The sequence below is a fragment of the Notamacropus eugenii genome, chromosome 2 (assembly GCF_028372415.1).
Source record: "Notamacropus eugenii isolate mMacEug1 chromosome 2, mMacEug1.pri_v2, whole genome shotgun sequence".
In the NCBI taxonomy this organism is placed as follows: Eukaryota; Metazoa; Chordata; class Mammalia; order Diprotodontia; family Macropodidae; genus Notamacropus; species Notamacropus eugenii.
Window position 1 is genome coordinate 458,670,293 of NC_092873.1, and position 25,171 is coordinate 458,695,463.

At 38.7% G+C, this 25,171-nt stretch overlaps 1 protein-coding gene, 1 long non-coding RNA gene and 2 pseudogenes across 3 annotated transcripts in view; 2 read left to right on the forward strand and 2 right to left on the reverse strand.

The window, feature by feature from the left end:
* The window catches only part of LOC140529609 (uncharacterized), a 196,585-nt gene that overhangs the window by 74,638 nt on the left and 96,776 nt on the right, over positions 1 to 25,171 (forward strand). The gene's annotated exons all lie outside the window — the stretch shown is intronic.
* LOC140529606 (DNA repair protein RAD51 homolog 3 pseudogene) lies at positions 1,050 to 2,656 on the forward strand (annotated as a pseudogene).
* Positions 18,332 to 20,606, reverse strand: LOC140529605 (serine/threonine-protein kinase DCLK2 pseudogene; annotated as a pseudogene).
* HMCN1 (hemicentin 1) overlaps positions 18,332 to 25,171 on the reverse strand; it is a 487,951-nt gene continuing 481,111 nt past the window's right edge. For both annotated transcript variants that reach the window (XM_072648379.1, XM_072648380.1), the window contains one exon: positions 18,332 to 22,020. In XM_072648379.1, the coding sequence (XP_072504480.1) occupies positions 21,654 to 22,020 (367 nt within the window). In that variant the 3' untranslated portion in view covers positions 18,332 to 21,653. The remainder of the gene's footprint in view (positions 22,021 to 25,171) is intronic.

Sequence of the window (25,171 nt, forward strand, 5' to 3'; positions counted from 1 at the left end):
GACAGGGCTTCTAATTGTCTGACCATAAGCAATATACACATCACAGATCAGCAGACCAAATCAACTATCTGACCATTACAAACATACACAGTTACCAGAGAGAAGCACCAACATCTGGGTTTTCAAAGTTGGGATTGAGGGATTGGGTTGAGGGGGAGCATTCCTTAACAGCTACCCAGAGTCTCATCTGGCACATGAACCTCCTTCCAAGCCCCCAAAACAAAACCTCACCTCAGAGTATACATACACTTTTCAGAGCTGGAGGGCATCATGACCTTTGTGACTCAGTGCCTCATTGATTAACAAAAGGTGTGGGTCTTCCTACAAAACAAGCCTCCCCTAATCAAGCTTCCCTTAATGGGCTTACCTGAGACCTATCAATGGGCAGGGAAGATCTTTCCATTTAAATTACTATTACAAAGGTCCACACCTTTTATGAATTTCTAATAAGGCACTGGGTCCTGAGGGTCCTGATGCCCTCCACCTCTGAAAAGTGTATACATATACTCTGAGGTGAGGTTTTGCTTTGGAGCTTACACTTTAGAAGAAGGTTTGTGTACCAGATGAGACTCTGGATAGCTATTAAGGAGCTCCCCAGCTTTGAAAACCCGGATACTGGTGCTTCTCTCTCTGGTAACTTTGTATGTATGTAATGGTCAGACAACTGAATCTGTTTGTGAACCTGTGACGTATGTATTGCTTATGGTCAGACAGTTAGAAGTCCTGTCTGTTGGTCTTTATTTCTCTGTTTGTATTTTCTCTGTTGGTATATGTGATTAAAGAAGATTACAGACTCTCAAAAGTTGCTTTCCTTTAAAAAAAGCAGATCTAAGAACCTGTGCTAGTAGGCCATCCTGGATGTGAGGGTGCTTGCTACTACAATAAGCATAGGTAAAAAAGAAAGTAAATTATTTCTTTTTGTAGGTGATAGGTTGATTTCTTTACAAAATTCTGAAGTCAACCAAAATTTAATTGAAACAATGTATTCAGCAAAGTTGTCAGATATAAAATAAATACACAAATCATCAACTTTCTTCTATTACTAACAAGACCCAGCAGAGAGAACTGGAAAGAAAAAAATCCAAAGGAATTGTAAAACATTTGGTAATATATTTGCCAAGAGGTACCCTAAATCCTAAGATTCCGTGTGTGTGTAGATAAAGTATAGAAAGGCAAAAAAAGCCAAAGAGACAAGGTTAGAATATGGCTTTGTTGGGCTGACCCTGGTGTGGAGCTCCCCAGGGCTGCAATGCAGTATGACTTGGGGAGCTACCTGCTGGCCCCTGGTGTGTGAGTAAAACTGGTTAATGCAGGCTTCCAGACAGCCCAAGAGCTCCTGGAACTGAAGACTGCAGAGCTCAGTAGAGAAGCTAGAATCTCTAAAGAAGAGGCTGTAGCAACATTGCAAATAATAAGGCAGGAATACCCCATGGATATGTCAAAATATGTCACTGTGTCCCCATCAGGCAAGAAATGTCCAGCAATCGAACTTCACGAGCAAGAATACAACCAGGGCTTTATGATCACCTTTTGTTCAGTGCAGGATAATATTAAAGGGGGCAGGGCTTGGAATACCTCTAACCCAATAAACAGAGATTTGTGGTTCACCAGGTGTTGGAAAAACATAGTCATGCATGCAACTGACAGTAGATGGACAGGTTCCAGAATGTTTTGGAGGAGTAGCAGGTGAAGCAGCATTTCTTGATACAGAAGGAAGTTTTATTGTAGACAGAGTGGTAGATCTTACCACAGCCTGTGCTCACCTTATTGCAGGATCACACTTGAAAGAAGAGAGTAGCAAAAAGCACTGGAGAACTTCTCCCTAGAAAGCATCCTCTCTCATATTTATTGTTTTCATTGTCACAGGCGTACAGAGCTGCTGGCACAGGTTCACCTCCTTTCAGATTTCCTTTTGGAACATTCAGAGATCCAACTGATTACAGTGGATGGGATTGTATTTCCATTTTGGCATGATTTTGATGACCTCTCTTTGAACATGGTTACTAAATGGACTAGCACAGCAGCTGATCAGCATGGCAAATAATTACAAATTAGCTGTAATTTGGACTAATCAAATGACAACAAAGATTGATTAAAATGCAATTCTTGCTAGTTTCCGCTTTAGGGGAAAGTTGGAGACATGCAGCTACAATTCAATTAATCTTGCAATGGGACCAAAAGCAGAGGTTAGCAACATTGCACAAATCACCAAGTCAGAAGGAGGTACTGTTTGACATAATGGACCAACATTTTCGAGATGTAGTTGTTGTTCCTTCTCCATTAGCACCCCCAATGGAAGCTTCAGGAAACTCCTGAAAGTGGTCATGAGAAGCAAGGAACAGTATTTTAAAAATTTTGCATCTTGCATACCATAAAAATATTGTAAAGACCAATAAGTGCTAGTTATAGTTTACACAGCAGATATTTTAAAGAATCATAAAATGTCTCCAGTATCAACAATTACCACAGTATTAAATTGACAATTTAAGATAATCACATCGATTATAAAATGACATCAAATACTCATAAATCATCTATTAAAACATTTTGTATAATACATTTAAGCAATAAAATGGTTGCAAATATTAAAATACATAAAAACATAGACATACCAAGTTAATATCATTAACTTGGAGCTTTTATAAAATAATTCATATTCCACCTATTATTAATATCGCTATTGGTTATAAATTCAGTAATACATTGTACATAAATATCTCTACTCCATATAATTGCATTACAAATCTTCTAATTATGTATGATTTGATAATACTGGAACCTAATTTTAATCTTGACAGCACAGGATCATTACCAGGATTCTTACCTTCTAAAAGCACCCACAATCACTGTCCTAATACCCATTAAAATTTTTTTGACCCTAAAAGAAAAAAAAGAAAACAGCTTTGTCCCACACTCCCTGTGACAAAGGTTAAAGAGAAGAAGTTAACGTTGTGCCTCTCCTTCCCTCTGGTGACATGGCAAGATGCTAGAAGGAGTCGTGACTTTTGAGGAAGCAGAGTTTATGTGTGATCTTTGTACTGGAATGTTCAATTTGGACCCAAGGGAGCTGTGATTCAATTCCATCTATACTTTGTATGTATATTTGTTGTACAAATGGAAGATGGGATTTTTTATATGAATTAAAATTCTTTACTATAAGTGATTTCATAGATAGGCATACTTGTTTTTAAACTAAGGTAAGATCCTACTAAATGCTTATTGATGGTTGTATTTCAGTCCTGTGTATTCAAAAGAAGATATATATGTATATGTGTATACAGACACACACACACACATATACTCCTATTCTCAAGAAGCAGTTAATTTCTGGGTTTTTAATTTATTAGGCATAAATTGCTGAAACATGCTATTGCTGGTATCTGAAACATGAGAATTTTAAAGACAATTTTTTTTTTGGTGGAGAATTGGGGAAATTCATCAGTCAAATCAATAAGATTTATTAATCCTCTGCTGTGTGTCATGCACTGTGCTAGATATTAGAAACACACCTATAGAGCATAAATAATCCTAGAAAGAGTTTATGTTATAATGGAGGAGACAAATACACATGCTTCTCCATAGATACTGAATATAAGGACATCAATAACAATAACAATAGCTAGGAACTATATAGCATTTGAAATGTGCGAAGAACTTTAAGTATGATCTCATTGATCTTTACTGTAACCCTGGGAAGTAGGTGCTACGATTATCCCCATTTTATGGATGAGGAAACTGAGCAGACAGAAGTTAAATGACTTGATCATTATCACAAAGCATATTCTAAGTTCAGGACTCTTTCCGCTATACTGTCCAGCTGCTTTATAAATACTGTCAAGTGCAGATACACACACACAAATATATAATATATATTATATATAATTAAATATGTATATATATGTAGTTAAATATAAGGTCACTTAGGAGGAAAGGTATGAGTTGTTTGGGGAAAATCAGGGAAGGATTTATGTAGAAGGTGGTACTTTCACTACATTTTTAAAATTTTTATTTTTAATTAATGGAATAAAACAAGCATTTCCATAACACAGTGCAATAAAAAAGATGATTGCACATGAAACTGAAAATCTGCCATGTAGAACTTGCTATATCTTTCAAATATACAAAAAATTATGTAAATTTCTTTATTTTTTTTCTCCTCTCCCTTCCTTCCCCGCAACTTGCACTACATCTTGATGGAAGAGAAGGATTCTGTGAAGTATATGTAAGGAAGACTTGGAGCAGAGGTGTCAAACTCAGAGCCCAGTGGCTCAAGCGCCATCTAAATTCCCAGTGTGCCTGAACCACATTAAAATATAATTAGAAAGTGTTTAATAAATTAAAATATAATACAACATAGATCAAGTTTATTTGTGGTTTTTTAAGTCAAAATGACCCACAAGTATCTTTTTATATTTGAGTTTGACAGTGTTGATCTGGGGGAATGCCAGTGCAAAGGCACATAGTTGGGAGATATGACTTTATGTCAAGGAAAAGAGAGAACTGTGTGACTAGATTACCAAGTGTGAGAGGAGGGAGTAGTGTACACTAAGGCTGGTAAGAGGTTGAAGACAGGTTGTGAAGTCCAGAGGAGTTTAAATTTGTCTGAGAGGTAATAAGAATCCTTGAAGTAGATTGAGTGGGTACTGATGTCAGATCTGTGCTTAAGGAAAATCACTTTGGAAGTGGTATGGAGGATGGATGAGCATGGGAAGGGACAAGGCAGGAAGACCAATTAGAAGGCTGTTATAATCTAGGTAAAAGGTGCTTAGGTCATGAGCTAGAGATGTTCTGGAGGTAGAAATGGCAAAATCTGGCAGCTGACTGGAGACTATAGATACACATACATACCAGGTGGGAGAAAAGGGTGGGGGGAAGAGAGACAGACAGGCCCTGACCAGGACAGAGCTTTGTAGAACACCTAATTAGGGATATTTTATAGATGATGAGACAGTAAAAGAGAAGAACAACCAGGAGAGAATACTGTGAGAGAGGAGACAGTGAGAGTCCAGGAGGAGTAGGTGATCAGCAGAAAATTGCCATCTCCTCCTTTTTCAGAGAAGGATTTGCTGAGTGTCACACAGCTAGTCAGAGGCAGAATTGGAACTCAGCTTCTCTTGCCTTCATGGCCAAATGAAAAAAAGAAACATTTCCTGAAATTTAACCTCTGACCTATTTTACTAATCTACATCCCTCCAATGTATGGATTTATGATTCTTTTTCTTCATTTAGTTGAAATTCTCTCTTCTCTTGCTTTTCTCATAACTTTCTCCCCTATAAGCCAGACACGTAAAGTAAATCTAACTATTCTGGTTAACATTCAGAGGCATCCAGAATGTAGCTCCACACTACAGAGCCAATGTTTTGTTGTTGTTAAGTCCTTTCTGATTCTCTGTGACCTCATTTTGGGGTTTTCTTGGCAAAAATACTAAAGTGGTTTGCTATTTCCTTCTCCAGCTCATTTTACAAATGAGGAACTGAGGTAAACAGGTTAAGTGACTTTCCCAGAATCCTACAGATAGTAAGTGTCTGAGGCCAGATTTGAACTCAGCAACATGAGTCTTCTTGATTCCAAGTCCAGTGCTCTATCCATTGAACCATCTAGCTGCCCATAGAGCCAATGTTATCTTTACTATATTCCATTTCTAAAAATTAAATTTTATTTTTTTCAATGAAAATCCACTTTCTCTTTTCAAGAAGGAAAAGAAAACAAAACTTCTGTCAGAAGCCTGTATAGTGAAGTAAAACAAATTCCTGCATTGGCCATGTCCAAAAATATGCCTTAGGCTGCACCTTGAGTTCACCTCCTCTCTATCAGCATGTTTTTGTCATGAGTCCTCTGGAATTATGGTTGGAATAATTGTTAGAGGACAAATTGTTCTCCTGGTTCTGCTCACTTTGCTCTGCTTTAGTTCGTACAAGTCTTTCCAGATTTCTCTGAAACAATCCTCTACATCATTTCTAATAGCACAACACTATCCCATCACATCCATATACCATAACTTGTTTAGCCATTCCCCGACTGATGTCTACCCCCTCAGTTTCTACTTCCTTGCCACCACAAGAAGAGGTACTGTGAGTATTTTTGTGCAGCCTTAGAGTTTGTTTTGCTTAGGACTAATCCTTCCATTAATTAACCTGCTCTCCTCTCTTCCCTCCTTGCTTTCCCTCCTATTTGTTGAGTGAAATAGATTTGTTACAATATGTGTGCATTTTTTTCTTTCTTCTTTTGATCAGGTCAGATGAGAAAGAGGTTCAAGTGTCAGCTTTTCCCACCAGCCCATCCTTCTTCTGCTCATGCATTCTAGTTATGTGAAATAATTTTCCTCAGCCATTATGTGAAATAATTTCTCCATCTTCTTCCTCTCTTCCCCTACCCCAGATTAGTGTATTCTTCCCCTCCCTTTCCATTCTTTTAAGCTCTTTGACATAACAGAACCACTCTAGACCTTGTTCTCCTTATGGTTAATTTGGCCATTGATAGAATGGTACATTGATAGAATGCTGACCTCAAAGTCAAGAAGGTCCCTTGATAGGGACTTGATAGTCCTGCCTCTGGCTCATACTGTTACAAAACCTGGGCAAATCACTTCCTCTCTTGGTGCCCCAACCAATCCTCTCAGATGTATCTCAGAGGTGAATTGCGCAGCTGCATCAATAGAGGAGGTTTCCTTACTAGTTGCTACCTGTTCTAATGAAATCACAGGTCTGTGGTAAACAACAAAACCAAATAGGCCACCTTGAATTTGATAAGATTTGGGGACTTTGGCTTTGATGCCCAAAGCTTTGATTCCTGGGATTAGGGGCACTTTTTAAACTTGAACTGAAACAGATCAGATAGAGGAAGATGTAACAGTTAAGGAACTGAATTTTATAATAGTTTCCACATTTATTACTTCCCTTTGGCAAGGAAATTACTCCAAATGGTAAAATGGATCACAGCCTTTTTATATCTCACATTCACCAAGGTCTTTGGGCCAATTATAGCACATCTGCATAACCATTGCCAAGTGGGAAAATCTGCTTCCATTATCTCCTCCTGGTTCTGATTGCCACAGCCTTCCTCCTGGTCTACCCACTCCCTTCCCCTAAATGGGCAGCAGCAGAAAGAAACTTCCTTTGCTGTAAAAGTTCTATCAGGACAAGTTGCCTTAGATTTTAAGCAGTAAAGGGAAAATAAATGAAGAATTAAAGAAAAGGAAAATTATATGTCTAAGTGATAGACACTTGGTCTGGCTAGTAACTGCCGAATAAATATTCCCAGCCTTTGACACTTTCTTTAAAAACAAACGACTTCGGTTAAAAAAAAAAAGTTGTTCATTCATTTGCTATTTCCTTCTCCAACTCATTTTACAGATGAGGAAACTGAGGCAAACAGGGTTAAATCCAGGGTCACAAATCTAGTAAGTGTCTGAGGCTGGATTTCAATTGTCTTCCTGATTTCAGGCTCAGTGCTCTGTTCACTGCAACACCTAGCAGCCCTCCAGGTCATTTGAATCAAGAAGACCTTGATTCAAATCAGATCATTACTAGCTGTCTGACCCTGGGCAGGTCTATTTTGTGTGTGAGTTTCCTCATCTATAAAAGGAGAAGGTTGGGCTTGATGGCACCTACACCTTCTAGCTACTGTCAACCTGAAAGTTTGGTTAAAGAAAAGGCAAACAGGCTAAGCGCATACAGTTTATTCCCTTAAAGTCAGTGGTCACATGATCATGAAGCCAGAAAACTTCTGACTGCCTAATACAAGAATGACCAGGGTTAAATCTGTTTTAGGACAATCCAAGGTGGTCTGTGTCTTTCAGATTTATGGTCTCCATGAGTGATTAACCAGACCATGAGAAAGGAATTTCTTAATTGCATAGGTTGTAAATACAATAAGATAACAGAGTTGACAAAGTTTCAGTTGAAATTATGACTCAGAATATCTGTATTTTCTTTACCATTAACATGCCATAACATAATATATGTCCACAAAATATTAAGATATGGAAAATGTCCCATTATTCAAGATAGTGTCTTGGATTAAGGGTCTCCTAAGGAATGCCAAGTCAGCCCCATCTGGCTTGGTTGACATAGGAAGAGGTATTCTCTGAGTTTACTTCAGAGAACAAAGAGACTGTCAGGTCCAGGCTCTTCTTCTAATTGATTAATTCAAGCTCTGGCCCTTATTAAAGTCCAAAATTTATATTAAATGATTATCACTACTCATCTATAATTCTGTGATCTCTGAGTCTCAGTTTCCTCATCTGGAAAATTGGAATAATGCTGCCCATAGAATCAGCATTATTGTGAGACTCAAATGAGAATAAATGTGAAGTGCTTTAAAAATTTTAAAGCACCCTTTAAATGATAACTATTATTTGCTTCACCTCTGACCTGTATTCTCTTTTCTCTAACTTCCCTCTTTGTTGAAGTGTTTTTACTTGATTATAATTCAACCTGTCTTTTACTGTACTCACTTTGACTTTAGCTTCTGATATGGTTTAAAAACTGGATGTAACAATTTGAGATTCTTCCTTGTGGCTGTGATAGAACTGGAGTTCATCACTTCAACATAGTAGGGAAACAGGTGTCAGTTTTCTTTCTTCCAGAAGCAGAGAAATATAGGAAAAGATGGCCCAGGGAGTTGTCTTATTTTATTAGGTTAGTGATTTCAGTGTAGGCTGTAGGCCCCTGACCAGTGTCAGAGTACTAGATTTCTCATCCCAATCTGCCTCTGGCGAAGTTGAAAATAATTTGACCTAAGACTGAGCACATCTTCCACAACTGAGTCATGGGGTTACTAGACAGCAAGAGTCATTAATCAGTCAGTAAACATTCATTAAGAACCTACTATGTGCAAGGCACTGTGCTAAGCACTGGAGGTACAAAAAGAGGCAAAAGACAGTCTCTTCCCTCAAGGAGCTTACAATCTAATGGGGGAGACAACATGCAAGCAAATATATACAAGCTATATTATAAACAAGATAAATGAATAATTAACAAAGAGAAGGCCCTGAAATTAAGAGGGGTTGGGAAAGGCTTCTGTAGATGGGATTTTATTTGGGACTTAAAGGAAACAAGGGAAGCCTTGCTCCAAAAAGTTGGACTTGGAGGCAGGAAGACTTGAGTCCTAATGTTGCCTCAGACACTTGCTAGCCATGTGACCCTGGGCAAATCACTTATCCTTTCTCACCTTCAGCTTCCTCATCTGCAAAATAGGGATAATTTATATGACCTAACACACAGGCTTTTTTTGAGACTCAAATGAGATAACACATGTAAAGCACTTTGCAAATCCTAAAGTGCTACGTAAATGCTAGTTACTATTATATTTTTTGTTGTTGCTGTTTTTCCTCAGTGATGGCCAAATTTACAAATAGATGCTAAATCTTCTTTAGAATTTTAGGATTATAGGACCATAGATTTAGAGGTAGAAGCATCTTTACAGGACACTTATTTTAGTGAAGTGACTTTTCTAAGATCACACAGGTGATTAAGTGGTAGAGCCAAGATTCATACCTTGATGCTTCAGTAGAATCTATTACTCTCTCTGTTGTACCACACTGCTGCCCTCATCTGCTGACATATATCATCACTTGGGGTCAGTATTTACATATGCCAATCTTATCTGTGTCATGTTAGGAGGTTTGTAAAGAGATTTTGCTCCTCAGATAAACAGTCCCCTCCTCCACCACTTCCAGTTTTTCCTACAGCTGTGAATATATAAGCTACTGATTTTGAGCAGTTCTGCCTCACTTAAGTCTAATTTACTAGCAAGTCAAGACATGACCTTTGTGATGCCATTGGTTCAGCAGCAATTATGAGTCAAATAGGATGTGTCTTAGACTGCCCTGATTGGTGAAGAACGATGCATACACACTATGTAGTTCTTTGGACTTTTCCCATTTTTTAACTCATTCAGACAAATAAGAAGTATTTCATTAACTATGTCTATCTCTTTTATCTGTCCCCTGGTTTACTTTCTTTGAGAGTACTTTCTTTTCCAATTAGTCAACATTTATCTGGAAGTAAGGAAGGGAATTGTGCTTTAGTCTCCTTGAGTTGTAAGATCAACATCCAAGTTTTGGGAAGAGGGATCCTCCCAGACATATCAAAACCAGTAGCACTCAATTATTGGTAGAATTGAGAGACTTGGAGTCTAGAAATCTTAAATTCAGATCCTGATTCTGAGTACATTTATTGGTGACTTGGGGACTTCACTTAATCCTTCTTATCCTCAATTTGCTTATTTAGAAAATGGGGATAATAGCACTTACTCCCAACAGCACTTCCTGTTGTATCAAATTCGATAATAATGATAATAATACATGCCAATCACGGTATAAACCTTAAAGTGTTTTCTAAAAGTTAGCTATCAATAGAGTTTGAATGGGAATTGGTACTAAACCTGTGATTTCATTACTTTAGGACATATCTGAGTGAGGAATCACCTTCTACCAAGGCAGGTTTGGTACTTTCTCTGCAACTTCTAAAAGAGTTGCTTACAGCACTGAGAGATTGAGTGACTTGCCCTTGGTCACAATGTCAGTGGGTGTCAGAGGCCGTACTTGAATTTTAGTCTTTCTGGCAAATTCTGTACAACAAAAGAAGGAAGAGGAAGAGAAGTAAGAAGAAAGTACAAGGAGGAACAGGAGGAGGAGAAGAACAAAAAGGAGATAGGAAGAAAAGGAAGAAAAAGAGAAGACCAAGAAGAAGAAGAAAAATAAAAAGTAAGAACAAGAATTTGTTTGCAGAACACTGGACAAGGGCACATGAACTTCACAGACTTACAGAATCTCTTGGAGGCCCTATATTTCAACCTATACCTAACATCTTTGACTGTGGCCATCCAGCTCTGCTTGAAGACCTCTACTGTGAGAGGAACTCCCTGTCTCTTAGGGTAGTGCATTCCCATTTGTATAGCTTTAATTGTTAGGGAAATTTTTCATCACACAAAGCCTAAATTAGGCCTTCTGAAACTTTACTTACTGTGCTTAGTTCTGCCCTCTGATGCTAAAGTGAATGAATTTAATTCTGCTTCTGCATGACATTTCAAATTAAAGTTGCCATTCACAACCTTCTACCCCCTGCCCCTCTACATTTTCTCTTACGTAGCCTAAATATCCACAGTTCATTCAACTAATCTTAATATGGTTTTGAATCCCCTCATCATCCTGATTACCCTCCAGTTTATCAGTGAATTTCCTAAAATGGACCCAGAATTGAATGTGATACTTCAGATATGGTCTGACAAGTCTATACTAAGGCCACATTTCCTTTTTTTGGCTCATATGTTGCACTCCTGACTCATAATGAGTTTCAGTCTGCTGTTCTCTCCCTTTCCCCACTTCTCTAAGATATTTTGTCTTGCAAACTACTGTCTAGCCATGTATTCATCATTTTTGTCCATTGGCAGTTAATTCTTTAAAACCATCATGAGGGCAGAGCCAAGATGGTAGAGTAAAAACAGGAACTCACTTGAACTCTCCCCCAAACTCCTCCAAATACTTATAAAATGACTCTAAACAGATTACAGTGCAGCTGAACCCGCAAAAAGAGACAGTGAGACAAATTTCCTGTCCAAGACAACCTGAAGGTTGACAGGAAAGGTCTGTTGCACTAGGCTGAAAGAGGAGCTCAGTTCAGCACTGCACCAGCACAGACCAGAACCAAAAAACCCAGAGTAGGCCTCAGGGGACTGAATCATCATCAGCTGTGGCAGTTTCCAGGTTTCTCAGCTCACAAATTCCAAGGACAACTTACAAGATCAGTAGGAAAGTCTGTTGGATCTGGGTAAGAGAGAAGCACAATTCAACCCTAGCCTCTGCAGAACCTTGAGGCAGTGACTGCTTTTGGAGTTCTCAGCCCACAGACAGTGAGGGAACCAAATAACTGATCAGAAGATTACAGGGGTCTCTTTGATGGCACTGAGGCAAGACTCTGTTGCTTTGCCCATGCTTGGATCTGGGTGGCAGTCCCAGGGTGAGGAAGAGCATTGGCATAGCAAAGCTTGTGGTAGCAGTGGATAGTGAACCCTCCTCACAGTTCCAGGGCACAAAAAGAGTGCTTGTGGTCACTCACAGACCAGAGCATAGGCCAGGAGAGGAGTAAATACCTCTCCTTCGATTATACTAACCTGGAAGAACTGAAAACTTACAGGTCCCTAGATGTATCTCTGAAATCAGTTGCACAAAAGCTTGGAACAGTGTGCCTTCCACATTGAAAGGTAAGCCCTATCTTAACAATGAGTTAAAAAGTCAAGTATTTGGCTAGGAAAATAAACAAATAGTGGAAAAAAGCTCAGACCATAGAAACTTACTTAGGTGACAAGGAAGATCAAAACATACACTCAGAAGAAGACAACAAAGTAAAAGCTCCTAAATCTAAAGCCTCCAAGAAAAATATGAATTGGTCTTAGGCCATGGAAAAGGTCAAAAAAGATTTTGAAAATCAAGTAAGAGAAGTAGAGCAAAAATTGGGATGAGAAATGAGAGTTATGCAAGAAAATCAACAAACAGTTTGATAAAGGACACCCAAAAAAAATAGTGAAGAAAATAACACCTTAAAAAATAGACTAGACCAAATGGCAAAAGAAGTTAAAAAAAAAACCAATGAGGAGAAAAATGCCTTAAAAAGCAGAACTGGCCAAATGGAAAAGGAGGTCCAAAAGCTCATTGAAGAAAATAATTCCTTCAAAATTAGACTGGAGCAAAAGGAATGACTAATGACTAATGACTCTAAAAGAAATCAAGAAATTATGAAACAAAACCAAAAGAATGAAAAAATAGAAGACAATATGAAATATCTGTTTGGAAAAACAACTGTCCTGGAAAAAAGATCCAGGAGAGATAATTTAAAAATTATTGGATTACTCGAAAGCCTCTGATCAAAAAAGAGCCTAGATATTATCTTTCAAGAAATTATCAAGGAAAACTCCCCTGATATTCTAGAACCAGAGAATAAAATAGAAATGTAAAGAATCCACCTATTATCTCCTGAAAGAGATCCCAAAAGGAAAACTGCCAGGAATATTATAGCCAAATTCCAGAGTTCCCAGGTGAAGGAGGAAATATTTCAAGCAACCAGAAAGAAACAATTCATGTGTGGAAACACAAGCAGGATAACATAAGATTTAGCAGCTTCTACATTAAGGGATCAGAGGACTTGGAATATGAAATTCCAGAGGTCAAAGGAGCTAGAATTAAAACCAAGAATCGGTTACCCAGAAAAACTGAGTGTAATCAATGAGGGGAAAAAGTTGACATTCGATGACATAGTGGAAATTAATGCATCTTTGAGAAAAAGCCCAAGCTATACAGAAAAATTGACTTTCAAATACAAGACTAGAGTATGAAAAGGCAAAAAGGAAAGAGAAATCATAAGGGACTTATTAAAGTTGAGCTGTTTATATTCCTACATGGAATGATGATATTTGTAACTCATTATTAGTGTAATTGGAGGAAACATATATAGACAGAGGGCACAGGGTGAATTGCCTATGAAGGGATGATATCTAAAAACTAAAATTAAGGGGTGAGAGAGAGGAATGAACTAAAAGAAGGAGAGACGTAGAATGGAATACATTCTCTCCCATAAAAGAGGGAAGAAAAAGCTTTTACAGTGGGGGAGAAGAGGAGGGAGGTGGGATGGAATGAGTGAATCTTACTCTCATTGGAATTGGCTTAAGGAGGGAATAACATACACACTCAATTGGGTATGGAAATCTATCTTACCCTACAGGAAAGTAGGGGGGAAGGGGATAAGGAGGATGATAGAAGGGAGTGCATATTGAGGGGGGGGGTAATCAGAAGCAAACACTTTTGAAGAAGGGACAGGGTCAAAGGAGAGAATAATGGGAGGGGATGGGATAAGATGGAAGGAAATATAGTTAATCTTTCACAACATGACTATTATGGAAGTGTTTTACATGACTATACATGTATAGCCTATATTGAATTGCTTGCCTTCTCAATGAGAGTGGGTGGGGAGGGAAGAAGGGAAAGAATTTTGAGAACAAATGTTAAAAATTGTTTTTACGTGTAACTGGGAAATAAGATACACAGGCAGTAGGGTATAGAAATCTACCTTTGGCTATAGGAAAATAGAAGAGGAAAGGTATAAGAGAAGGGGTCAGTGATAGAAAGGAGGGCAGACTGGGGAAAGGGGTAATCAGAAGCAAAACACTTTTGAGGGACCAGTAAAAGTAGAGAGATAATAGAATGAACAGAGGTTGAGGGAATAGGATAGGGGGAAATACAAGTAGGAAAATAGTAACAGTGAAAAATAATTTGAAGCAAACCTCCCCCCCAACCCCACAAAAAAGTACTATAAACTTACATGGGTTGGTGCAGTATGAAATGTAATGAGTACAAAGTATTGTTGTGTTCGTCCTTTGTTGCCAAAGAAGACCACTCCATTAGAGAAATGGTGACATGACTTCCACTTGACTTTGTTTTGAGTGAGTGAGGGCTCTGCAAGGTCACCAGCCTCATTTCTCCTCCAGAGCCATCTGAATCCAGTGACCAGATATTCATCAGGATGACTGGAGATAGCCCAGGATGCAGTGGGAGACCTTAGTCCCTTTAGGCCAAGGTCTATTCAGGTACTCCTCATTTAGGATGATGTAAGCCCATTCTAGAATCAGCTAAACAGGAGAAGACTAAGAATATCTGAATTTTCTCCTTACAACTGGATCCACCTACAATAAGCCAACAGTCTAACTGGAAGGCCAAGACATGGTCACTACTTCTGTAGGATGATCAGCTATGAATGACTTAACTATCCTCAGCAATACAGCGATACATGACAACTCTGAAGGACTTAGGTTGAAAAATGCTATTGATCCTCAGAGAAGGAATTGATTGTGCCTGTATATAGATCGAAGCAACTTTTTTTCCCCACTTTGTTTTTCTTGAGTTCTTTTTAATCTGTGTTTTCTTTCACAACATGACTATTATGGAAGTGTTTCACATGACTAGATATATATGACCTGTATATGATTGCTTGCCTTCTTGATGATCCAACAGGAATTCCCACATTAGTAACCAGTCATTTCCTTAATGCTGAGATAAAATTATTTTTTTTCTGATAGTAGTGTTCATTACTCACCAAGTATAGTTACCTATGCTTTGTGAATTTCTGTATTTATACCTGTGGTTATAGAATATATTGCTGGTTTCATTAGATTTTTTTCTCCCAGAAACGTTTTTTTTTTTAAAGGAGGATTTTTTTTTATTTTTAAAATTGATTTATTTTTAGTTTTCAACAGACACTTCCACAAGATTGTGAGTTCCAAATTTGCTCCCCTTCTCTCCTCTCTGCTCACCTGAAGATAGCATGCAGTCTGATTACCACTCCCCCCAATCTGCCCTCCCTTCTATCACACCCCTTCCTTTTCTTATCCCCATCCCCTCTATATTCTTGTAGGGCAAGATAGATATGCAAAACACTTTCATAATAGTCATATTGTGAAAGACTAACTATATTTCCCTCCATCCTATTCTGCTCCCCATTTATTCTGTTCTCTTTTGACCCTATCCCTCCTCAAAAGTTTTTACTTCTAATTAACCCTTCCTCTCATTTGCCCTCCCTTCTATTATCCTCCCAGACTCTGCTTATCCCCTTCGCTCTACTTTCCTGTAGTGTAAGACAGATTTTCATACCAAATTGAGTGTGCATGTTATTCTCTCCTTATGCCAAATGTGATGAGAGTAAGGTTCACTTTTTCCCCTCTTACCTCCCCCTTTTTCCCCTCCATTGAAAAAGATTTTTCTTGCCTCTTTTATGTGAGATAATATGCCACATTTGATTTCTCCCTTTCTCCTCCCAATATATTCCTCTCTCCTTAATTTTATTTTTTTAGATATCATCCCTGTCCATTCAACTCACCCTGTGCCTTTTGCCTATATGTACATAACCCCTCCAACTTCCCTAATACTGTGAAAAATTTCAAGAGTTATAAATATGATCTTTCCATGTAGGAATGTAAACAGTTCAACTTTGGTAAGTCCCTTATGATTTCTATTTCCTGTTTACCTTTTCATGCTTCTCTTGATTCTTGTGTTTGAAAGTAAAATTTTCTATATAGCTCTGATCGTTTCAACAAGAATGCTTGAAGGTCCTATATTTCATTGAATGATTATTTTTTGGTCTTGAAGTATTACACTCAGTTTTTCTGGGTAGGTGATTCTTTGTTTTAATCCTAGCTCCTCTGACCTCTGGAATATCATATTCCAAGCCTTGTGATCCCTTAATGTAGAAGCTGCTAGATTTTGTGTTATCCTGATTGTGTTTCCACAATACTTGAATTGTTTCTTTCTGACTGCTTGAAATATTTTCTCCTTGACCTGGGAGCTCTGTAGCCAAATGGCTACAATACTCCTAGGAGTTTTCCTTTTGAATCTCTTTCAGGAGATGTAGGTGGATTCCTTCCATATTTATTTTACCCTCTGGTCCTACAACATTAGGGCAGTTTTCCTTGATAATTTCTTCACTTCATCATTCTGTGGGTACTGCAGCTCTAGAATTTGTTTAGAGCCATTTTTTACAGGTATTTGACTGGGCTTGGGGGCAGCACTCTAGAAACTGCATGTTGTTACTCTGCCATCTTGGTTTTGCCCTCCTTTCCTTGGTCATTTCTTGAAAGATGATGTCTCTTTTTTGATCATGGCTTTCAAGTAGTCCTATAATTTTTAAATTGTCTCTCCTGGATCTATTTTCCAGGTCAGTTGTTTTTCCAATGAGATATTTTACATTGTATGCTATTTTTTCATTCCTTGGGCTTTGTTTTATAATTTCTTGATTTTTCATAAAGTCATTAGCTTCTATCTGCTCCATTCTAATCTTTAATGAATTAGTTTCTTCAATGAGCTGTTGGACCTCCTTTTCCATCTGGCAAATTCTGCTTTTTAGGGTACTCTTCTCCTCATTGACTTTTTGGATGTATTTTACCATTTGGGTCAGACTATTTGTTAAAGTGTTATTTTCTTCAGCATTTTTTTGAGTTTCCTTTAGCAAGCAGTTGACTTATGTTTCACGATTTTCTTGCCTAACTCTCATTTTTCTTCCCAATTTTTGCTTTACTTGTCTTACCTGATTTTCAAAATTCTTTTTGAGCTCTTCCATGACCTGAGACCAATTCATATTTTTCTTGGAGGCTTTGGATGAAGGAGCTTTGACTTTGTTGTCTTCTGTTTGCATATTTCGGTCTTCCTTGTCACCAAAGTAAGATTCCATAAATTGATTCTTTTTTCAATTTTTGCTCAGTTTCCTAGCCATTTACTTGCCTTTTGAACTCTTTGTCTAGGTAGAGCTCTGCTTCCAGTGGGGGTGGGAGGTATACTGTCAGTCACTTGCTTCCCCCACGATCTGTGGGCCTAGAGCTCCAGAAATAGTCGCTGCCACTGCTGCTTCCCCTGCTCCTGCTGCTGCCGCTGTGGCTTCTCCTCCAGGGGCTCCTCCACTGGGGTCTGACCACTCTCCTCTCTCTCATAGGTCCCACAGGATTTTTCCACTGACCTTCCAATTTGTCCTCGGCATTTTAGGGTCTTGAAGTCTAGAAAGTGCCACAGGTGCCCGAGATTCAGTCCCCCCCAAGTCCTGCTCATATGTGGTCTCTGCAAGTGTGGCCCATATTGAACTGTGCTCTGCTCCCATCGTGATGGGATAGACACTTTCCGGTGACCTTCCAGGCTGTCTTGGGCTGGAAATTTGCTTCAGTTCATCATTCTGTGGGTCCAGAATTTGTTTAGCATCAGTTTTTAGAGATATTTGGCTAGGTTAGGGGGAAGAGTGCTAGCAAGTCTGTGCTGTTACTCTGCCATCTTGCCTCCACTCCCACTTTCTTTAAAAATTTTTTTTATTAAGTGTCATGTTTAAGTCCACATTCTTTCCTCCTTCCCCTCCTGCCCAGTTGAGAAAGCAAGAAAAAACAACGGTCATTTTCATTATATTGGCTTGGCCTACCCATAAGCAATGAGTCAAATGAGGTGTTTGTAAAATATTTAGCATAGTACTTGGTACATAGCAAGCACTTAATAATGTCCTCTCTCCTTCCTAATGGATACTAATAGTACAACTACCATTTGGGAGTAAGTTAAGTTTTTTTTAATATTAAAAGAAATTCTCATACTTGAAAAAGTTAGCCATTGTTTTATACCATTACATCTTATCTCTCAAGGTCTCTGTGTGCTATCATTCTGTGTGAAATTGCACCATTGCACTCGTAAGGTACCTCAAACCACCTTACATCTTTCTTGGTCAGGTGTTCAATTCACTTAAAGGAAAAGAAAGAAGAAAACTGAGATATGATTCTGATTACGATAATAAAAGAATTCAGGGTCTCACAAAAGGGTTAATAAAAGGCATGTGAATTTTTATTTTGATTGTTTTGTCATAACACTTTTTGGTGCAGTATTTTAATAAAACAATCCACTGAGATATTACAGAGAAAATACACACAAAGGTAACATATATACACTTCTCAAAAATAGAATACATCTTGGCAAATTACTTCCAGAGTCTGTCACCGCCTTGTACAGTGTTTTGACGTTGAATGTTATGCTAAACTAAACTTGCTTGAGTTTGGAGAAAAATGGTTCCATTAGTTTCATAAAAAATGTTTTCAACTGCCCAGGTATATAAAGAATACTGGAATGTAAAAGTTGTGGCATTAAGTGAATGGAAAAGTTATGTCAAAATATTAAAGTTTCAGATCTATGCCATAAAATATTCTCTGAGGAGGAACTCATGGTTTTGGTTACAATCCCCAAATAGTTCAGCTGAGTTCACATAATCACTGAAAGGTTAAGTAGAACAGATGAAAATCATTTCGAACAGACTAATCCTTTCTGGGGTTGTGTTCTTTTTTGAAGTGGTATTTTTTTAAGGAAATGAAAGTATATGTATAAATCTTATTATAGAGTTTAAATAGGAAGAAAAGCATGATCTTAAGTTATAAGTACTGAGTAGATTATTTGGTAACCAGTTTCATCATTCTAAATATGGCCAAATAATAAAAGAAAATGGCCTTTAACATTTGCTTTCTTTCTTTTTTTTTTAATTAGGAGCAGATAGCAAGTTATCAGATAGGCCCAAAAGGACATATGATGGGGGTTGGAAGTAAGGAGGTAACCCTGAAAATGTACTTAGTTGCTTCAGGGGCAAGAGGATGATTTTCACACTGACAAAGTGAATGGGTTCTTTGTGGAAAGGGGAGTTGTTCTCAACCATTCAGCACCAGAAGCACTTCCACATAGTCCTCATATGTGCCCTGGTCCTTATTCTTTGCCATGGTCTGAAGCATTGGTAGAAAGTGTTCAAAGTCCAGCATCTTCACATTCATCTCATCACTCTTGGAATTCCCTAAGACCTTGAGCACCTTGGCATTGGTGGGGTTCTGGCCCAGGGCTCACATTACATCTCTGCACTGGCTGTACAAGATCTTTCCATCCCCTGTTCAAACAGCTGGAAGGCCTCCTTGAACTCCACAATCTGATCCTCCATGAAGTCATACATCTTGGCCACCCATACCACCGCTGCTGCTCAATGTAATCTAATGAGTGTTTTCTACAATACCACTGTTGACATTTTGACCTGACTGACCTAAACTTGAGTCCTCTGAAGCTTCCTGAACTGGTTGGAGAAGAACTGGAGGATTTTGTTAATCTGAGAGTGGAAGGCTGAATGCTGGGAGTTTCATTAACTGAAGCAGGTGATTTGTTGTGATGTGAAGGTCCAGGACTTTTGGATCCAGACTGCTTAGTTGTACCATGGGAGTGAGAATATGATGACTTCAAGACACAGCACTCACTGTGATCCAAGGCAACGTCATCTTGGGCATAACGGAATTTTTCAGGTCCATGGGCAATAAAAACAACATCATCACCAAAAAAGTCTTGTAGGCAAGTAACCTGCTTCCCACCAAGGTACAGAGTCTCTTGGTAACACCAGAATCTAGTTTAATTGCTTCTGTGATGTCTGTTAAGACTTCCTCAAATGAATGGGTTGTCTTTTTTATTCAGCAGGATCCTCACAGCTTTTCTGGGTTTCACTCCACTCTGTGTCACAGTCACCAATTTGGGCTTGATCAAATCTTTGCTTTCCTTCACTTTACTCTTTGTAGAAGCTAACTGTGTCACTGGTTGAGCTGATCCAGCCTTGATGTTCACTGACCAGTTTGGATTAACATTCTTGGTGTAATCAACTTTTAAATGGTTCATTAGATGCACATGCATAACTTTTACCTTCAACCAGCTCCTCTAGGCTGGTGAGTTTCCAGCTGCCATCAATGGTGTAAATGGTTCAGACTCCCTGAGGCAGGTTCACATTGTCTGATAGGGAGCAGGTGAGCTTCATGAGAACGGCATTGAAGGACCTAAAGTGATCACTGGAGATGGCATATACCAAGCCCTTGAAGTATCTGTCTGCATTCCAGTAGATTGGGCCTTCTTGGCTTTTTTGGAGCTGAGGGCCTGCAGGGTCTGGGTGCAGTGGCTGCTGTGTGCAGAGTTCGGGATAAGCCCATTCCCCCTGGGGCCTGAGCTGTTGCTGTCCCTTTGCGAGCCTGGCCCCTGCCTTTTCTCCCTCTCCTCAAAATGTTCAAGCTCAATACTCCATGTGTTGGCCATCGTAATGGTAGGAAAGCCCCTAAGCCTCTCACCAAAAATATGCCAACCAAATCTCCTCAGACATTTAAGTCACAAAGAAAATGGGATTCAGCACTCTGTCTGAATGCACCTTAAGGTTCTGGGGCCCCTAGGTCCAGCATACTATGCCTCTCTCCTGGGTGATGGCTTTGAGGGGTGTAGATGCAGCTGCAGCCAAATAAGTGAGCCTGCCTGGCTCAGGGTGCAGCCCTGCTCCACTAGTGCCAGCTGTGCCTGGTGGTCCTCATTGTAGCCTCCCTCCCTGTCTCCCTGTTCCCCCTACATGTATACACAATACTCCTCAAAGCCTCCTAACTCCCACTGACTGCAATAGCCTCCAGAGGAGTTAGGGTGCCCTGAGCAAGGCTGCAAACTTTGGAGGCTGGCCCCCAGCTCACTGCCCTTTCTGACCTCTGCCTACGCAGGCACACAAACACACACAGCACCCCACGGGGTGTGCGGGCTAACAACCTGCTCTCTCAATTTGCTGCTCTTTGAAGAGGAGGGGGGAGAGAGGGGGGAGAGGCCTGGGAGAGATGCATCCAATGTGCCTGTTCCCAATCCCTGTGCTCTCTAATGAACATTTGCAAAGGAGAAACATAGTTGGAGTAACAATTTAGAACACTAAGTACTCTCAAATATCCTCTGACGCGCAGTCGGGTGTTCAGAACAGTCTTCAGAAAGTTACTGCTCCAGTGTAATAAATAAAGCAAAGAATGGAGGTTTTTCCAAACCTCATTAAAAACACATACATGCACACCCACCCACATACACCCCCCACATACACATACACACGTACACACCCACATACACATACACATACACACACACACACACACACACACACACACACACACACAACACAAATCTACAGAATATTGGAAACAACTTAGCAGTGCCAAGGCGGGCACAAGAAAGAGCGTAGCACCATTTTCAAGTTGCAAAGTTTACAACTGTTTAGAAGGAGAGGAGAGGGTAAATCTGAAAGGGGCAGTTATTTCCACCAGGAACATTGCCAGGCTATGTGGGCTAATATGGATAGGCAGACACAGCTATATAAACGATGAATGTCGTCTGATATTCAATGGTCCCATTGGCACTGTAGGACAAGGCTCTAACCCTCATTCGGTAGGTCTCTGCTTCTCGAAGAGGTCGAGTTGTATAGACAACTCCTTTCAAGTTTTCATCCCTAAGGGCAAAAGGGACTGTCTGGTCCTCATCCACCATGAGGAATGTTGTCCTGGGATGCATCACTCCATCCTGCGTGTATGCAACCAGCCGGATTAAATCTTGATTGGCAGCTATTCCAAATGGGAGGGAGACAAGTTTGTATTCCAAGGCGTATGGGCTCAGGGCACATTCCAAATCATTGGGTGGACAATTTTTAAGACAGAACCTGGAGATGATAAACACATACAAGACAAACAATTATTTGTCTCTGAATCAAAAGAAAGTATTGTGCAAGTTAATTCTCATCCATGACAATTTTGGGGCTTTACAAAACATCATGCTGTATGATTACAGATTAATGAGGTCTAATCAAAATCTAAATTCTCGGCTCTAAACGGATGCTGAGTGAGTATGAAAGTTTGTTTAAAGTGGACTAGCCCTCATTTCCATTGGCATTTGAACTCATATTGAATGATTGGTGCATGAACAGGGAGTGCAAATATTGCAACAGCTTGTAGCAGTAAGCACCCCAACATACACAGGAGGGCCTACTACAACAGGTTCATAAATCTGCATTTATAGAAGGAAAGCAACTTTCAAGGGGTTAACAATCCCTTTAATCAAGCATATGTATCATTCCTTTAACCAAGTACATATATCATTCAGTTAGTTCTTGGGAGTCAGCACCCTGAATTTCAAAAAAAATACAGAGAAATCAAAAGATCATCAGACATGGCTTCCTCTACCTGAATTCAACAGACAATTGTACCCCAACTATCTGACCATAGTTACCAGAGAGAGAAGCATCACATCTAGGTTTTCAAACCTGGGGGGCTCCTTAGCAGCTTCCCAGAGTCCTCATCTGGCCAAACGAACACTTCCAGTCAGTAAGCCTCAAAGTAATCAAGAGATATGACTTCCTCTGCCTGATCTTAATTCAACAAACAGATATAGTTGTCTGACCATTGAAAGCACGACATCTGGGTTCTCAAAGCTAGGAGGGATCCTTAGCAGCTTCCCTCATCTGGCCCTTACCAAAAACTAAACCCCAAAGTAAAACCTCAACGCAGAGTATTTATACCTTTTTTAGAGCCAGAAGGCATCACAACCCTTTGACCCAGTGCCTCAATAGAAAAAAACAAAAGGTACTTGGGATCCTTCTACAAAACAACTCCCCTAATCAAGCTTCCCACAATGTGCAGACCCATCAATGGGTGGGAAAGATCTTTAATCACATTAAAATAATTAACAATACAAATACATACACTGTTTCTAGTTTAAGAAACTCTTGTTTCTGTACTTTACTCCTTGTAAAGACTCTTGATTGATAAAGGCAAGATTTAATCAGAGGAACTTGATTATACTAAAACAAAAACATCAAAAGATTTTGATTGCCATCACACTCCACCCTTTCCAGGATTCTTGGCCTTACAATCTAAATCTCCATGGATCCTGTGACAAACACAGGCATTATACTTCTTGATTATACTAAAACAATAAATTTCCATGTCAAGAAAGCCTATACAATAAATACTACACATTGTTTTCAAAGCTGTCCAGCTTTTTTTTGCTTCTTTGTAGATTTTCTTTTTTTGGTCTCTGCTGTGCATTTTTTACTTTATTTTCCCCCCTCCCTTCCCTACCCTCACCCTAAAGATCACAATTAAGCATGGATATACACACACACATCTATGTCTAGATATCTATAAACATTTACATACACACACATATGTACTCATATATTTAAGACCATACTGTGCTTATTTCCACTTGTCATCTCTTTCTCTGAAGGTGGATGGCATCTTCCTTCAAAAGTCCAAGGCTTTCCACATTTTTCTAAACCAACCAGCTCATCGTTTCCTATATCACAGCAGTATTCCAACCCCAAAATATTCTGTCTATAGAAGTCCCAATTTTCTGCATTTCTTCTATTCTTGGCTGCATAGACTTTATTTAAACAAGAAAATTTTAATTTAAAGTAATCAGAATTATACATGTTACACTTCAACAATGCTCTACCTTATAATACAGTTTAAGGTCTGAGACTACTGAATCTGTTTCCTTTTTATCTTTTTTTCCTGGTTTCCTTTGATGTTCCTTATCTTTTTATTCTTTTTTTTTAACCAATAAGATAATTTTAGTAAATGAATTGGGATGGCATTAAATAAATAGATTAGTTATATAAAATTGTCTTTTTTTATTGTATTGACTTTACCTGCCCATGAACAATAAATATTATTTCAGTTATTTAGATCTGAGTTTATTTGTATAAAAGTGTTTTATATTGATGCTCATATAGTTCCTGTATCTGTTTTGGCAGGTATACTCTCAGGTATTTTATACTGTCTATTTTAAATGGTCTAAAACAATATCGAATAATATTGCTGACACAGCATAGTTCTCCTAGTTTTCTCTTTTGATTAAATTAGCTTTAACTTTGTCTGAGATTGTGGTTTCTACCCCTGTATTTTTTATATAATAAATTCTACTCCTGCCCTTTATTTTATCTTTGTATGTATCTCTCATTTTCACTGTTTTCTGAAAAAAACATATTGTTGAATTTAAATTTTTAATCTGCTGTCCATTTCTTTTCTATGGATAAATTCATCCCATTGACATTTAAGTTATGATTACTTGTTTATTATCCTCTTTATTTTTCTTCCCTGTCCTTCTTACCCTATTTACCCAAGCCCTCCTCCCTCTTCTACCTGCTTCCTTGCCCTCCTCTTCCTTAACACACCCATCCCTGTAAGAATCCCTCCCTCATCTTCTCCTGCCATTCTATCCCCTTGTCCTCTGATTTCTTTCTGAATGTAGAAGCTTTTATACCCTTCCAGCTATATATGTATATAGGTTGTTCCTTCTTTAGCCCATTTCCAGTGAGATTAAGGTTCTAGCACTACCCACCTTCCCCCTACTAGCTTCTTCTGTATTTTCCTTTTATACCTCATTTGTATGAGATAATTACTCCTTTTTATCCCTCCCTACACAGTTTATTTTTAGAATCACCCTATCATACTCAGCTCAGCCCAAGCCTTTCTTTCAAACTACCCAAATAATGATGACAGTCATAAAAGAACTGATAATATTTTTACATAAAAGTAGACAATTTGACCTTATTGAGTCCCTTATAATTGGTCTTTAATATTTATTTTATATTTCTCTTGTACGCTATATATCAAATTTTCCCTTAAGTTCTGCTATATTGTCACAAAAGTCTGAAAATCTTTCAATTCATTTAAATGTCCATTTTTTCCCATTCAGGATTATTCTTAAATTTGCTGGTTAAGTTACTCTTGGTCTTAACCCCGGCTCTTTTACTTTACAGAATATAGTATTCTAAGACTTACAGTTCTTCACCATAGTGGCTGCTGTGT